This window comes from Microcaecilia unicolor, chromosome 1 (assembly GCF_901765095.1).
Source record: "Microcaecilia unicolor chromosome 1, aMicUni1.1, whole genome shotgun sequence".
NCBI lineage: Eukaryota > Metazoa > Chordata > Amphibia > Gymnophiona > Siphonopidae > Microcaecilia > Microcaecilia unicolor.
Window position 1 is genome coordinate 52,149,948 of NC_044031.1, and position 15,363 is coordinate 52,165,310.

Consider the following 15,363-nt stretch of genomic DNA (forward strand, 5'->3'; position numbering starts at 1 on the left):
TAGTAGGCACCAATGCCACGGTAGCTCTACCGTGGTGTTGTAAAAGGGCCCCTAAGCAATTGGGCACGTGCTGAAATTTGCACATGCAATTTTGAGTGCTATATACAGTCCAATGCCGATCAACCGGATGTCGATCTGGATCTGCAGTCTGTATGTGTCTGTCGGCATCGGTTCTTGCCGGTGAGTCAGCTGGGGCGGTGAGAGCTTCGGCGCCGCTACAGCAGGTATGCCCTTGCACATCGGGAGGTGGATGGATTGGTCTGGTAGTGTGGAGCACGGGAGTTTGTGGCAGAAAGTGCAACACCGTGAGTCTTTGCTCTCTCATTTATTTTTTGCAAGGTTGATTTAATTAATTTTCAGTTTTGCTGCATTGGGTATAGGTTTGTCCAATCTGGATTTAATTGTCCTGATAATTGGAATCATACAGTATATAATTAGGGGATTAAGTCACAGGGATAGCTACCATGAATATAAATAAGGTTTATTGGAATAAGATGATCAGTGTTGCTACATTGAGTTAGGCCAAAGGTTCATAAAGCCCAGTATCCTGTTTCCAACAGTGGCCAAACCGGGTCACAAGTACTGGGCAAGATTCTGAAAGGTAAGTAGATTTCAATCGCCACAGTAAAGGTGTATTTGGGGAAATGCATTGCGTAACGGTTTATGGATATTTGTTTTCCTCCCGGAACTTGTCCAACCCTTTTCAAACCCAGGTACATTTGCAGCTTCTACCACATCTTCTGGAAGTAAATTCTAGAGCTTAATATTGGGTTGAATGAGAAAATAATTTTTCCTATTTGTTTTAAATGCGCTACTTAATTTTGTGTGCTTTAGCTTTTGATTTACCTGTTCCACTCAGTTTTGTATTTTATAGATTTCTATTATATCTCTCCTCGGCTGTCTCAAGCCCTGTGTTTCAAACGCTACAAATTTGTAGTCAAGATATAGAGACATCTGAACGAGGGAGAGACTCCATCTCTGCAAGAAGTGTTGCATTTTAAGCAAGTCCCATATAACCTGATTTTGCCCTCTTCTGGAAGGCAACAAAAGGGCATGAGGAGATATTTGAAAAGGCCAGTTTTTCATGTCCTTTCACCCTTTTTTTATCGATTCAAAAGTAAAAGCAGCTATTTTGTCAGTATGGGATCCTTCTCTGGAATGGTAATTAAATCTCACCAACTTATTGCAACATTTTGCATTTTCTTAGTTCCTCCCTGAAATGTTTATAGCTAGTTACCAACTCAGCTGTTAAAGAACCGGTCTTTTCCCAATCTTCAAGTTGGATATGGTGAATTAACATGGCTGCCTGTAGTTATTTGTATTTTCTTCCCTAGAGCTGGCTGAAAAATTGATGTTGGGTTAAGCTGAGGTGTACTTGTGACCTCTGAGCTTCTTGGAGTCCATAAAAGGTGACAATCTTCAGGAAGGTATCAAGTCCCCAGTACTGAAACGTTTTTCAAGTTTCCCCCTAACACTTTTCCTCTCATCCCTCTTCTCTCCTCACTTTAGCTGTACTGGGCTGATTTATTAGCTCTGTGAGAAAAAGGCCACCCAGAGCACCCTGTGTTGCTTCCTCTCACAGTGTGTGACATTTTTTCCCTTCTGTGTTTATTTCTGGGTTAGGGAATTGCAGCCATGGCCATCCAAACTCCCACCACTTCTTTAAATTGCTGTATTGTGACAGGATAGTGGCTCATTTTATTCTAGGAATGATGTGGGAACAGGCTCTTAGAAGGCTGAAACAGGAATTTTGAGTAGTGAATTTGAAAACTACCAGGAAAGAAGCTGTTGGATGTGAAAAGCATGATTCAAGTTCCTTTACCAAAACTTGTTCTCGTCATAATGTTGTTTTTCTAATGAAAACACCTGCTATGTACTATGATTGCCACAAGAGGGCAGTCAATGCATTAATGGGATGCGTCCCTCATTTGGAAATAACGGGGAAACTATGCGCTCCTTAGCTTGGCTCTTAACTTCTAAGCTAACATCTTTGATTTTGGACAAATAGCCCAGAGGATACAGTATGATTACTGAGGGTAAAATGCAAAAAAAAAAAAACTAGAAACCACAGCAATGCTCAGAAATAACATTTGTTTTCTGTTTGATATGCTTTCATGCATAACTAGAAAAGGCAGGGAGAGAACTGAGAAATAAAAGCCAGGTTTAACTATCAGCCAAATAAGTGCAAAATGTCTACAAATGCTTACTGGCCCCAGTCTTGAAAAGGTACATCTGTGGCCAAGGATTTTTATCTCCTACTGCTCCTGGAAGGAGAAGAAACTGCCCAGAAAGATCAAGGGAGCTGCAGCATGTGCTGATCCCAAACCTATTCCTCCCCCCCCCCCCCCCCCCCCAAACTCTATCATTACATCGTGTAAAAGTTCCAGAGTGCTATTTCGCAGAAGTTTGTGTTTGCAAGATTCTTTTTCTGTGGATAAGCAGTATAAAATGTTTTGTAGTTTTTTGGGATCATGTTAGGTATTTGTGACCTGGATCATTGGAGCCGACGCTGTGGGTGCTTGAGCACCCCCAATATTGAGAAAATTCCTTGTATGTGTCCAGGGAGGGGTTATTTTCATTGGGCTTACCACCCCCAATAATTTTGAAAAGTTGGTTCCTATGACCTGGATTGGCCACTGTTGGAAACCAGGATGCTGGGCTCGATGGACCTTTTGGTCTTTCCCAGTATGGCAATACTTATGTACTTACATTTTTCCTTCCAGGAGGTAAAAAAAAAAAACCTGTTGTAAAAACATAACAGAAAACAGGGTAACAATGCTTACATTTTATCTATATCTTCAAGGCTTCTGTGGTGTACTGGTAAATGTGCGTGTCATTTGTCCAACCGTAAAAGTTTCATTAGAGATGTCGGGCTGCTTCCAAATTCATGTCGGGGAGGAAAACCTTGAGCAACTGTAATCCATGTGCAAGAAGACAAGCTTTTGGTTAGTTTCTTAAACTGGGTAAGAAATGTCAAAGCCAGTAGTGTTATTGGGAGGGGAATGTCTGTGATAAATCGTTAACTGTGAGTAGTATCACTACAGGTGGATAGAACTCCATATGGCAGCATAGCACGGAGGTGCTGTGATCTCTATTCTATTGCGAGTTATATAAAAGTAGTCTTCACAGGGGAATTTTGTCAGGCAGAGATGTCTGTTCACCCACTAGTATGGTCTGTATTTTAGCACAGTTTTTGCTCAGAATATGACTAGATTCTAATTTAAACCCTGACAAGACAGACAGAACACTAAATAAATAGCTCAGACAGAAAGGATATGATTTGTTTGACAAAGTTTCAACACTAAGGTCTCCTTTTCCAAAGCTGCGTTAGCGATTCTGGCGCAGCAAATGCAACAAAGTCCTACGAGCTTTGTCACACAGGAATCTCTAGTGTGGCTTTGGAAAAGGAGCCCTAAGTGTCCATTTGTGTAACAAAAAAAAAAAACCTTCATTCAGTAACAGCACCTTCTTGAGCAGCAGTAATGTCAGCTAAATATTTCCTGGCCCTGTTGATTAATGTTTCACCACCCTTGAGGAATTTTGGCCCATTCTTTCTCTCATACAGACCAGTTTCCTCTTTGTAACACTTATGCACAACCAGGAGGAATGTCCCCAGGTCAGTCCCGAGTCATGTTTTCCACTCCCTGAGTCAGCTGGGACTTGAAATTCACAGCCTGGGATGGTTCAATGAGGAGATCTAGTGGGCTGGATGTAACGTTATGTTTGCATGTCCCTGACAAGAGACTGCTGCTTGAATAACTAGACTAAGGTGGGAAGGGAATATAAGAGGGGAAAAAAAAGTACCCAAGTAGTTGTGCATGACTGCACTGGATCCTGGCCTTAATTTCAGATGAGCTCAAAACTGAAAGGATCAGGAAGAAATGTCTGGGTTCCTTTAAAAAAATAAATCAAAAGTCCTTAATTTTCATTTGTCTCAGTTTAACAACCAAGACTACAATCCTTCTAATGAATTAATCTACTTGTTAGAAGCTGATAAGCAAAATGGTACATGTAAAACTTCCTTGGGCCAGATGTTGATGCCTGGCTAAAGTAAGACTTTAGATGATGATATAGTAGACGGCAGAAAAAGACCTGCACGGTCCATCCAGTCTGCCCCCCAAGATACTCATATGTGCTACTTTTTGTGTATACCCTACTTTGATTTGTACCTGTGTTCTTCAGGGCACAGACCGTATAAGTCTGCCCAGCACTATCCCCGCCTCCCAACCACCAGCCTGTGAACATCGGAAAGTTATTTTTTAAGAAGGTTGTAATTCTTTCAGTTTTTTTTTTTTTTTTTCTGGGCTGTTAAGGCTTTAAGTGTCATTTTCCTACAGCTGCTTTAATTTAATGTTTTCTGTCTGATCAGCCTGTCTGCTGAGACACTTGATGGCAGTATACCACTGTAGTTGAGAAAGTACCTTTTAAAGGAAACTACTGAGTTTTGTAGGTTATCCTGCAATTAGCCAGTGAACTGCATATATACGGTTTCAAATTTTACAGCAATTGGCAAACTAGACTTCTACCTTTTTTAAGTTTGGAAAAATACATGTTGGTGCCAGGAACTAGCACATTTTCATCTTGGGCTCTGTCTTTAAACACGCTTTTCAACTGCCTCTGAAAAATACAATTTAGCTCCACTAAAATTTTAACCTTATTTCATAACAGCCATACTAAGGACCAGCCCATGATTCTTCCCTGTTTGATCCTGTATGACAGTGGACACGTGCCTTGCTTTTCACAACCAAACTTGCTAACAATTCCTTCATTTCACCAGATCTTTTTGAATGTCTTTCAGTCATCCGATGTTGAGTGTGGTGGGTCCCTCCCTATGGAATGCCCTCCCTGTTGGCTTGTGTATGATGTTGCACCAAGAGTTTAAAATAACACTTAAGACCCTCCTGTTTAGGCAAGCATATGAGCAGTCCACTTGATGATTCTCTTTCTGGGGGTCCATGTTGGGGCAGTGAGCCTGCCCCCTGCATTGTGAACTTTGTACTCCTTATTGTAAGTTCCTATTCTTGCTCTCCTATGTAAGAACTGCATTACCTGTCTCCCATTTCTTCTGTACTATCAGATTTGTAGTTACGTTTCTGCTATGCCCTTTTTATACTTAATTATTATACACTGCTATGATGGTACAGTATGGTTTTGATTATCTGACCATCTAGTATATCCAACAGACCCCCCCCCCCCCCCCCCAGTGATATTGCATTTTCATTAAGAAGTGCACAGGTTCTCTTCCTGTTTTCTGACTTCACACACTGGAAGGAAGCCATGTTTGATCTGAGACCGTTGTGGTTAGTGTTAATTATTTTAAATACAACCTTCCTGAACCCTTACGCCAAGCCCCCTCCCTGCCCGTCTTCAAGTCTTTGCTTAAAGCCCACCTCTTCAATGCTGCGTTCGGCACCTAACCCTTACCGTTCAGTGAATCCAGACTGCCCCAATTTGACTGCCCCTATCGGACAGACTGTTCACTTGTCTATTAGATTGTAAGCTCTTTGAGCAGGGACTGTCTCTTTGTTAAATTGTACAGCGCTGCGTAACCCTAGTAGCGCTCTAGAAATGTTAAGTAGTAGTAAAGTGTGTTTTGTTTTTCGTTCACCTTTAAGGTGTTACTATTTTTTCCTACTTTTCACTTAACTGCCAATGGCTCGGTCCCATTTACATCGGGTAATCAAGACTGTACTGTATATCAACCATGAACTTGAACTGGCACATATTGCTTTTATAACTCCTATCCAAATGTCTGTCACAGGAAATGACTTTTTTTCCCCACCTTTCTGTTTTCACGTGGAGGCTCAGTCATGTATGTGCTTCCTCTCTGCCTTTCTTTTGCTTCTGTTCCGTGCATTGTCTGGTATCCAAATCATTTCTAGTATGGAATTTTGGGATGGGATAGAGCCAGCTCAAAATAGCACTGTCTATATGCTTTTGTTTAATAAAAAAAAAAAACATTTGTTTTTGCCAAATAAGGATCACTTGGCCAATGTAAATCTGCTGATGCCTAACAAGATATAAAAGTTGCCTACCTGTAACGGCAGTTCTCCTTGGACAGATGTCTTGCAGCCACACAAATGAAGTGACTCTCCCGTGATGTCACTGACCCGGACCAGTACCAAAGCATTAAGCTTAAAAAGCTATCTTAATGTGCGTGCAGATTCCCGCTCTAGTCCACACTATATACAGTCAGGCAAGAACTGCCCCTTTTTCAGTTTGATATAGCTAGTGGCAACTTAAGGGAGGGTCGGGAGGGGTTGTGTGGCTGCAAGATCATCTGTCCAAGGAGAACTACCGTACAGGTAGGCAACTTTTTATTTCTCCCTGGACAGAGTATCTTGCAGCCACACAAATGAAGACTCCCCAGCTACGCAGGTGACAGATTAAGAAACATACATATGTCTATTGAAAAGAAAAAGTAACTAGTACCTGTGTGAGGAGGAGGTGGTAGTTGACGCCTCAGTACAGAAGAAAGGACAGCATTCTCAGTGATTACTATTATTGTTACATTTGTACCCTGCGCTTCCCCGCTCAATGCGGCTTACATAGTAATTTGAAATACAAAGTTAATAGAATTTTAATAAAACAGTAGTAAAACAATGTAAAGTTGGGCTTAGTAGTGTATAAGTTGAGCTAGATAATATATGACTAGGATAAAAGAGGGTAGACAGGATAGTGTAATTTGGGAGAAAGGGTAAAGAGGGATAAAATTAACGAGAGATGGAAAGAGAAGGATGGGAGGTTGGTATTTAAGTCAGAACAGAATTGGGGGTGGAAGTTGGCGAGATTAGGTTGGGGCATTTGGGTAGGCTTGCTTAAAGAGATGAGCTTTCAGCATTTTTCTAAAGGGCAAGAAGTGATGCATCATCCATTCTTCACCTCTCCTCTCAACTTTCATAGGTACCAGCCTCAGTCAGACTAAAGTACAAAATATGCCATCATATTTAGGATAACCTATGCACTGTTACACTGTAACTGTAGGAGTGAAGGAGTAGCCTAATGGTTAATGCAGTAGCCTAAGAACCTGGCGCACTGGATTTGACTCTGGGCAAGTCACTTACCCTCCATTGCCCCAGGTATAAAATAAGTGCCTGTATATAATATGTAAACTGCTTTGATTGTAACCACAGAAAGGCAGTATATCAAATCCCATCCCCTTTCCTTGTATTTTTTTTTTTGTTTCATTTGTACCCCGCGCTTTCCCACTCATGGCAGGCTCAATGTGGCGGGCAATGGAGGGTTAAGTGACTTGCCCAGAGTCACAAGGAGTTGCCTGTGCCGGGAATCTAACTCAGTTCCTCAGTTCCCCAGGACCAAAGTCCACCACCCTAACTACTAGGCCACTCCTCCAGTAATGTACATCCTCAGGGCTGCATTTCTGGTTAACCCGCTTTTATAAGCTAGATTCCCCTCTAAAGCCGGACAGTAAAACTGTAGATCGTGAAGAGTGAACCATATATGTTTCTGAATAATGTACCTCTTTGTAACATAGTAGATGATGGCAGAAAAAGACCTGCATGGTCCATCTAGTCTGCCCAAGATAAACTCGTATGTGTATACCTTACCTTGAATTTGTACCTGTCTTTTTCAGGGCACAGACCGTATAAGTCTGCCCTCCCCTATCCTAGCCTCCCAAACACCAACCCCTCTTCCCCCCCCCCCACCTGCTCCGCCACCCAATTTCAGCTAAGCTTCTGAGGATCCATTCCTTCTGCACAGGATTCCTTTATGCATATCCCACGCATGTTTGAATTCCGTTACCGTTTTCATCTCCACCACCTCCCGGGGGAGGGCTTTCCAATGAACTTCCTTTATATAGAGCAATTAAGGGACAAGTATGTTCATTAAACCATAATTGGTCAATCCTACTCCTTGATATCTTCTATCATAGTTCACCTTTTCAGACTTGTGAATCACATCAGTATGACCTTCATTCATACCCTCATGATCAAAAGCCCCGCGCTGTTCCAAACAGCGCTAGAACAGTGCGGAGCGCTACACCTATGGTAGTCTGGATGTAAATTTCTAGCTCAGTTGTTCAGTTGCAATTTCAGGACAGTCTTTATACTGTAGCTGGAATTGCACTGTTTAGTATTTACCTGAAGATGGATATTTGATACATTGACAGAACAAGTGACATGCGCATGCTTTTCTTACACTGGTCCTGTGTGGTTTCCCACTGCTGACTTCCCGATATTGGTAGCTCATGCAACATGATTAACAGTGCTGGTTTCTCTCACATTGGCAGCCAATGCAAGCTTCTTAAGAGATCATTATTAACTGTGTCCATTTCTCTTCCACCAGCTGCGTTCATTAACAATGTGGTACAACCTACAACCTCTTCAGGAGGAGCAGGACAAAGCCAATTACAGGCTGAAAGGCAAACTGTGTCAGAAGCAGAAACTCAAGAGCTGAAACAGGTAAAACAACCTCTGAATGAGGTCCCGAAAGCTTATGTATGTTACTTCCTGTAGATAGTTATCTTATGTTGCTTCAATAGTAAGTATCACAAACTAAAAAAAACTCATTGGAAGAAGAGAATATGGATTTGGTTATACTCCAAAGAATGCAGGAGGATCAAAATAAATATTCAAATATAAAACATTTATAGATTCTTTATTTGGGGGGGGGGGGGGCAGAGTTAAGGAGCAGGCAAAAAAAAAAAAACCTGTAGGTCAGTTGTACAGAAGTTTTTAACTAGTCCATCTTTTTTGCCTAAGTATTTCATTTTTGTGATTTGTGAAAAGTTTCCAGAGAAAAGACCTATCACGTAAAAACTTGGAGTAAGGTATGACTTTTTCCAAATCCTTCAACTTTTGGGCAAAAGTCTTCGTGTATTTTCTAAATTAATATTTCATACACCATTTTTTTTAGAGGGGACCTTATCGAGAGAGCACCTTTTTAAGACCATACCAGCATAAAAATATGAAATCGCAATGCAAGAACTATTTTAAGTTAGAGGCAATAGGATGAAGACAGATTAGAGGTCAGACTCTCTGCAAATGAAGAGACAGGTTTTGTTTTTATTAAGCTTCTTTACTCTCCCATTTCTGACCTCAGTTTCTAATCTGTCTTCATCCTATTACCTCTAACTTAAAATAGTTCTTGCATTGTGATTTTCATATTTTTGTGCTGGAATTGTCTTCAAGGTGCTTTTTCATTGGAACTGTTTTGAATCTGTGTCAAGTGACTTAATCCAGTCAATTTGCTTACATTGAATCTGGTGTCTGTTTTAAAAGGTTCATTCATTAGAATTGTCTTGAATCTTCAGTGCCAGAGACTTAATCAATTTGGTTATATAGCATCTTGTGACTCATAGACTGTGACCTCTGGAGGAGGGACAATTGTATTCAGCTGTGTAGTTTAAAAAAAGAAAAACAGAACTCAGTTTACCTGAGAGCTGAGCATTTTCGGACTTGGTTTGATTTGTAAACTGATGTTACCTGTGTCCTGGTCTTAATATCTTCCTGATAAACTGCTGACTATCTGCTTCTATTCTAGCCTATAAAAAAACCAAACAAAAAAAAAACAAAAAAAACCTGTCTTTTCACTTGCAGAGGGTTTGAATCTATAGTCCCACCACCTCTAGATGAACTTCCTTTATATAGAGCAATTAAGGGACAAGTATCTTCATTAAACCATAATTGGTCAATCCTACTCCTTGATTCTATCATAGTTCACCTTTTCAGACTTGTGAATCACATCAGTATGTCCTTCATTCATACCCTCATGATCAAAAGCCCCGCGCTGTTCCAAACAGCGCTCTAAACTAGCGCTGGAACAGTGCGGAGCGCTATTACACCTATGATCAGAGATAATGCATGCAAATTTAAGCAGCGCAATTATCTCTGAGCACAATCCTCCCGCACTTTGTTTGGCAGGGGCTGTCAAAATCCCAAACCTGTCAAACACAGGGGCTGACGGTCCATGGGACCACCAGGCCCTGACTACCCCTGCCCCGAGCAACGGGGGCTGGAGGTCCGGTGGACCTTCGGTTCCCCCCCCCCCCCCCCCCCCCCCAGAAAAAGACTCCCTGGTGGTCCGGTGGCCGCCGCCGCCGGTCAACCCCCCCTCCCTCCCTCCCAGCGAGCAACAGGGGTGGGCGGACCTCCAGCCCAACCCAACTCCCAGAGTTGTCTGCCGCCGAATCCCTGGTAAAAATAACCCCAAACCCCCTCCCAGCCCCCCTACCTTAGTTGGAGGAGGGACACAGCTTGCCTCCCTCCTCTTCCTTCGCTGCAAAATGGTGGCGCCCTGCCTAGTGCATCCTGGGATGCGCTGGGCGGGGCTACACACCATATAAGGGAGAAACTGAACAAATATATGGTATGAATGAATACAAAGTGATATTGTGGTAGAATGAGGTACATGTATGGTAGGTACAATTGGGGGGAACTTAGAGAGGGAAAGGGGGAAGAAGAGTCAGGTAATGTCTGTTACGGTCTTTGGTTGCATTGTGTCGCAAGTGTCCAGGTATTTTTATGTTGGGTCAGTGGGGTATGCGCTTCTGAACAGGTCTGTCTTTAGTGCTTTCTGAAAATTTAGGTGGTCGAGCATAGTTTTTACTGCTTTTGGCAATGCATTCCATAGTTGTGCACTTAGGTAGGAAAAGCTGGATGCATAGGTGGATTTGTATTTGAGTCCTTTGCTGCTTGGGTAGTGGAGGTTTAGATATGATCGTGCAGATTTTGTGGTGTTTCTGGTAGGCAGGTCGATGAGGCCTGTCATGTATCCCAGTGCCTCGCCATAAATAATTTTATGAAGTCGTGCAGATTTTGAAAGTGATACGTTCTTTGGTAGCCAATGCAGTTTTTCTCGGAGTGGTTTGACGCTGTCAGAACATGATTTTCCAAATACAAGCCTGGCTGCTGTGGTTTGGGCGATCTGAAGTTTCTTTATGATTTGATCCTTGCATCCCACATAGATTCCATTACAGTAATCTGCTTGGCTTAGTACCATTGACTGTACCATGTTACGAAATATTTCCCTCTGGAAGAATGGTTTCATGCGTTTGAGTTTCCATATTTAGAAAAACATTTTCTTTATGGTGGATTTTCTTTTTTGCGGATGACACAAAGCCAATAGAGTAGATACTCTGGAGGGAGTAAAAACAATGAGGGGATCTCCAAAAGTTAGAAGAATGGTCGAGGGTCTGGCAGTTAAAATTTAATTCTTCTAGCACTTACTATTGGGTTCTTATCCCTCTGGTTTCTACTAGCTTGCACTTTAAATTTCTCAAACCTCTGTCCAGATGGCAAAAGTGACACCCAGTGGTCTTAACAAGGAAATAGACTGGCTGGCTCAAATTTAAATTGATGTGAGTTTTCCCGCGGTTAGAAGCATTGTGACTTATAAATCTGGACAGTGCTGGCGTTTCACCATGGACCCAATTTATCGTGAGTTCCATTGCGGATAAGCTGTAAGTAAGTTTCAAGCAGATCATTGATTGGGTATACAAATATAGCAGATTAGTAATGAACTGTTAAAGAGTAGTGATCAAAAGGGATCATAAATTATAGTGGATCGTAAAGTGATTTTAAATAACATTTGTTGTAGATAAGTTCTCCTGAAGGAGAACGAGAGAAGGGAAAATGGAGTCTTAAATTTAAGAAGACACGATCACAACAGCATACAAAAGCATAACATAACATTGAAGGAAGACTGAGAGACGGGCCCCCGGAAAAAGCTAAGTGACATCAGAATTTTAAATATAAGTTGGTGTACAAGACAAAACAATTTAATAGCATCTACACTTAAGGTAGGGAGGCATGGACTAAGGTGCTGTGATGGTGGTCTGGGAGCATTATACATCACGACTCTGGTCTATGTAATGCAACCAAAAAAAAAATGAGCACCCATAATTAACACAAGTGTGGATATTAAGAAAAATTAGTTAACTCATTTTTCTTAACTTTTTTTTTTTTTTATGATAAAAGAATTATTTGGACGGAGGTTTCTGATGAATTTAAAGTTAAAATTTAATGCAAAGAAGTGCAGAGTGATGCACTTAGGGTGCAGAAACCCAGAAGAGATTAGTAAGCTCGACTCAGGAGAGAGACACCTTGGGGTGTTAGATGATATGAAGGTGAAGAAACAATGTGACAAGGCAATGGCCATTGCCAGAAGGATGCTAGGCTGCACAGAGGGGTATAACCAGCAGGAGGTGTTGATGCCCCTCTGCAAGTCATTGGTGAGGCACCACTTGGAGCCCCACTTGTGTTCAGTTTTGGAGGCCGTATGTTGCTAAAGATGTAAAAAGACTGGAAGCATTGCAAAGAAAAGCTGCAAAAAGGGTATGGGTTTGCGTTGCAAACCATACGAAGACTTGACTTGCTTGTATACCTTGGAAGAAAGAAACAGGGGTGACATGGTACAGATGTTCAAATATTTGAAAGGTATTAATCTGCAAACAAACCTTTTTCAGAGACAGGAAGGTGGTAGAATTAGAGGACATGAATTGAGGTTGAAGGGGAGCAGATTCAGGAGTAATGTTGGGAAGTATTTGTTTCATGGAAGGGGTGGTAGATACATGGAATGCCCTCCCACAGGAGGTGGTGGAGATGAAAACAGTAACTGAATTCAAACGTGCGTGGGATAAACACAAAGGAATCCTGTTTCGAAGGAATGGATCCATGGAATCTTAGCGGAGATTGGGTGGCAACGCCAGTAATTGGGAAGCTAACTGAATAGATATGGATGGGCTGGAGTGTAAATTTTAAGGGGCTTCGATGTTAGCTTCAAAACCTTTAGTACAAGAGCAGTGCTGGGCAGACTTCTACGGTCTGTTCACTGAATAGCAAGGACAAATTTATTTATTTTTGTTACATTTGTACCCCGTGCTTTCCCACTCATGGCAGGCTCAATGTGACTTACATGGGGCAATGGAGGGTTAAGTGACTTGCCCAGAGTCACAAGGAGCTGCCTGTGCCTGAAGTGGGAATTGAACTCAGTTCCTCAGGACCAAAGTCCACCACCCTAACCACTAGGCCACAAACTCGGTATACATAAAGTATCGCATACCAGTAAAATTAGTATCTTGGGCAGACTGGATAGACCAGGTTTTTATCTGCCATAATTTACGATGTTACTATATCCCTGTTCTACCCTTAGCCTCTTTACTGAGTTTGCCCAATGGAATGCTAATTTATTGAAATCTTTATACTTATAGCTCATGAAGTTTATTTTCAAAACACTTAGACTTAAAGTTCCATAGGTTACTATGGAACTTTGTAAGTCTGTGCTTTGAAAATATGCCTCTTTGGCACCTTCCTGTAAAGTTTCAATCCAAGTTTGTGACATTGATAGAGCTGATTTTCGTATCTTTCATATAACTGGATAAAATTTATTCATGTTTATACTTTGTTTATTCAAGCTTAATATTTCACCTTCCTTTAAGTCAACATCAAAGTGGTTCGAACAATTGTAATCTTTGCTGTTGATTATATACTTATTTCCATTTCTCAGCTGCCTGATCTTTCTGAAAATTTGGTGATTTGCAGCTAAAAATTGAATTCAAGACTAAGTGTAGTAAACAAGATAAGATACAATAAAACAAAATGCAAATACAACAGCAATAATTGCATAAGAATGACTGGCTGTACTGGGTCAGACCATAGGTCCATCTAGCCCAGTATCTTGTAGAAAAGTAGATAGTGGCCAATCCGGGTCACAATTACCTGGCAGAATCCCTAAACGAAGCAAGTTTCTGCACTACTTTCCCCCCAGGGATAAGTAGTGGCTTTCTCTTGGTCTACTGTAATATCATTGTGGACTTTCCTTCCAGGAATTTGACCAAACCTTATTAAGGTAAAATTATGTATAATCATACCTGATAATTTTCTTTCCATTAATCATAGCTGATCAATCCATAGACTGGTGGGTTGTGTCCATCTACCAGCAGGTGGAGATAGAGAGCAAACTTTTGCCTCCCTATATGTGGTCATGTGCTGCCGGAAACTCCTCAGTATGTCGATATCAAAGCTCCATCCGCATGACTCAGCACTTAGAGAATTACACCCACGAAGGGACACTCTGCCCAGCTCACCACCGCCGAAACGGGGGAGGGGAATTAACCCAGCTCATCCCCACACAAGTGGGGGAGGGGAATCCGTCCAGCTCATCCCCGCGGAGCGGGGGAGGGACACCACACCCGCCGATGCGGGGGGATCTGGCTTATCCTGCAACCGCAACCGCGGGAGGAGCTGACTGACCCTAACACCGCCGAAGCGGGAAGGGTACAAAGCTGCCCTACAGCCGCACGAAGCGGGAGGGAGTGCCGGCAGAATTTTAAGTCTCAATCCAGCCCCGTAAAACGGAGGGGAGAGGAATGCAGCAGCTCACTGTAACACAAACTCGTCTTAACTCTTGAAGAATCCAAGTGAAAAAACTTGAACACGAAGTCTTTCTGAAGTAACTGAAGACTAAACTTGAACCTGAAATGCAACCAGAATAAAAACAGTACAGATATCTGGGAGGGGCTATGGATTGATCAGCTATGATTAATGGAAAGAAAATTATCAGGTATGATTATACATAATTTTACCTTCCATATCATCAAGCTGATCAATCCATAGACTGGTGGGATGTACCGAAGCAGTACTCACCCAGGGCGGGACATTGAAATCCCTGACCTCAACACTGAAGCTCCAAACCGGGCCTCCGCCCGTGCAGCCACAGTCAAACGGTAATGCTTGGAGAATGTATGAGCCGAAGCCCAAGTTGCCGCCTTGCATATCTCTTCCAAGGAGACGGATCCGGCCTCTGCCATCGAGGCCGCCTGAGCTCTTGTGGAGTGAGCCTTCAGCTGGATAGGCGGCACCTTCCCCGCGGCCACATAAGCCGCTGCAATGGCTTCCTTGACCCATCTTGCCACTGTAGGCTTAGCAGCCTGCAGACCCTTACGAGGACCTGCACACAGGACAAACAGATGATCTGACTTCCGGAAATCATTGGTCACTTCCAAGTATTTGATGATGACTCGTCTCACATCCAGATATTTAAGAGCAGAGTACTCCTCTGGGTAGTCCTCCCTACGAAAGGAAGGGAGACAGAGCTGCTGATTCACATGGAATCGAGAAACAATCTTGGGCAGGAAGGAAGGCACTGTGCGAATAGTCACTCCTGCCTCAGTGAACTGCAGAAAAGGCTCTCGACAAGAGAGCGCCTGGAGCTCGGAAACTCTTCTGGCTGAAGTGATAGCCACCAAAAAGACTGCTTTCAACGTCAGGTCTTTCAGAGATGCCCTCGACAAGGGTTCAAAAGGCGGCTTCTGCAATGCTCTTAGCACCAGGTTGAGATTCCACGCAGGCACCACTGAGTGCAGAGGAGGGCGCAGGTGATTAACTCCCTTGAGAAAGCGCA

The 15,363-nt window shown here is 42.5% G+C and overlaps 1 protein-coding gene across 2 annotated transcripts in view; it reads left to right on the forward strand.

Annotated features, from left to right (window-relative positions):
• SNAP47 (synaptosome associated protein 47) overlaps window positions 1-15,363 on the forward strand; it is a 57,796-nt gene that overhangs the window by 23,909 nt on the left and 18,524 nt on the right. For both annotated transcript variants that reach the window (XM_030197265.1, XM_030197272.1), the window contains exon 4: window positions 8,308-8,423. In XM_030197265.1, the coding sequence (XP_030053125.1) occupies window positions 8,308-8,423 (116 nt within the window). The remainder of the gene's footprint in view (window positions 1-8,307; window positions 8,424-15,363) is intronic.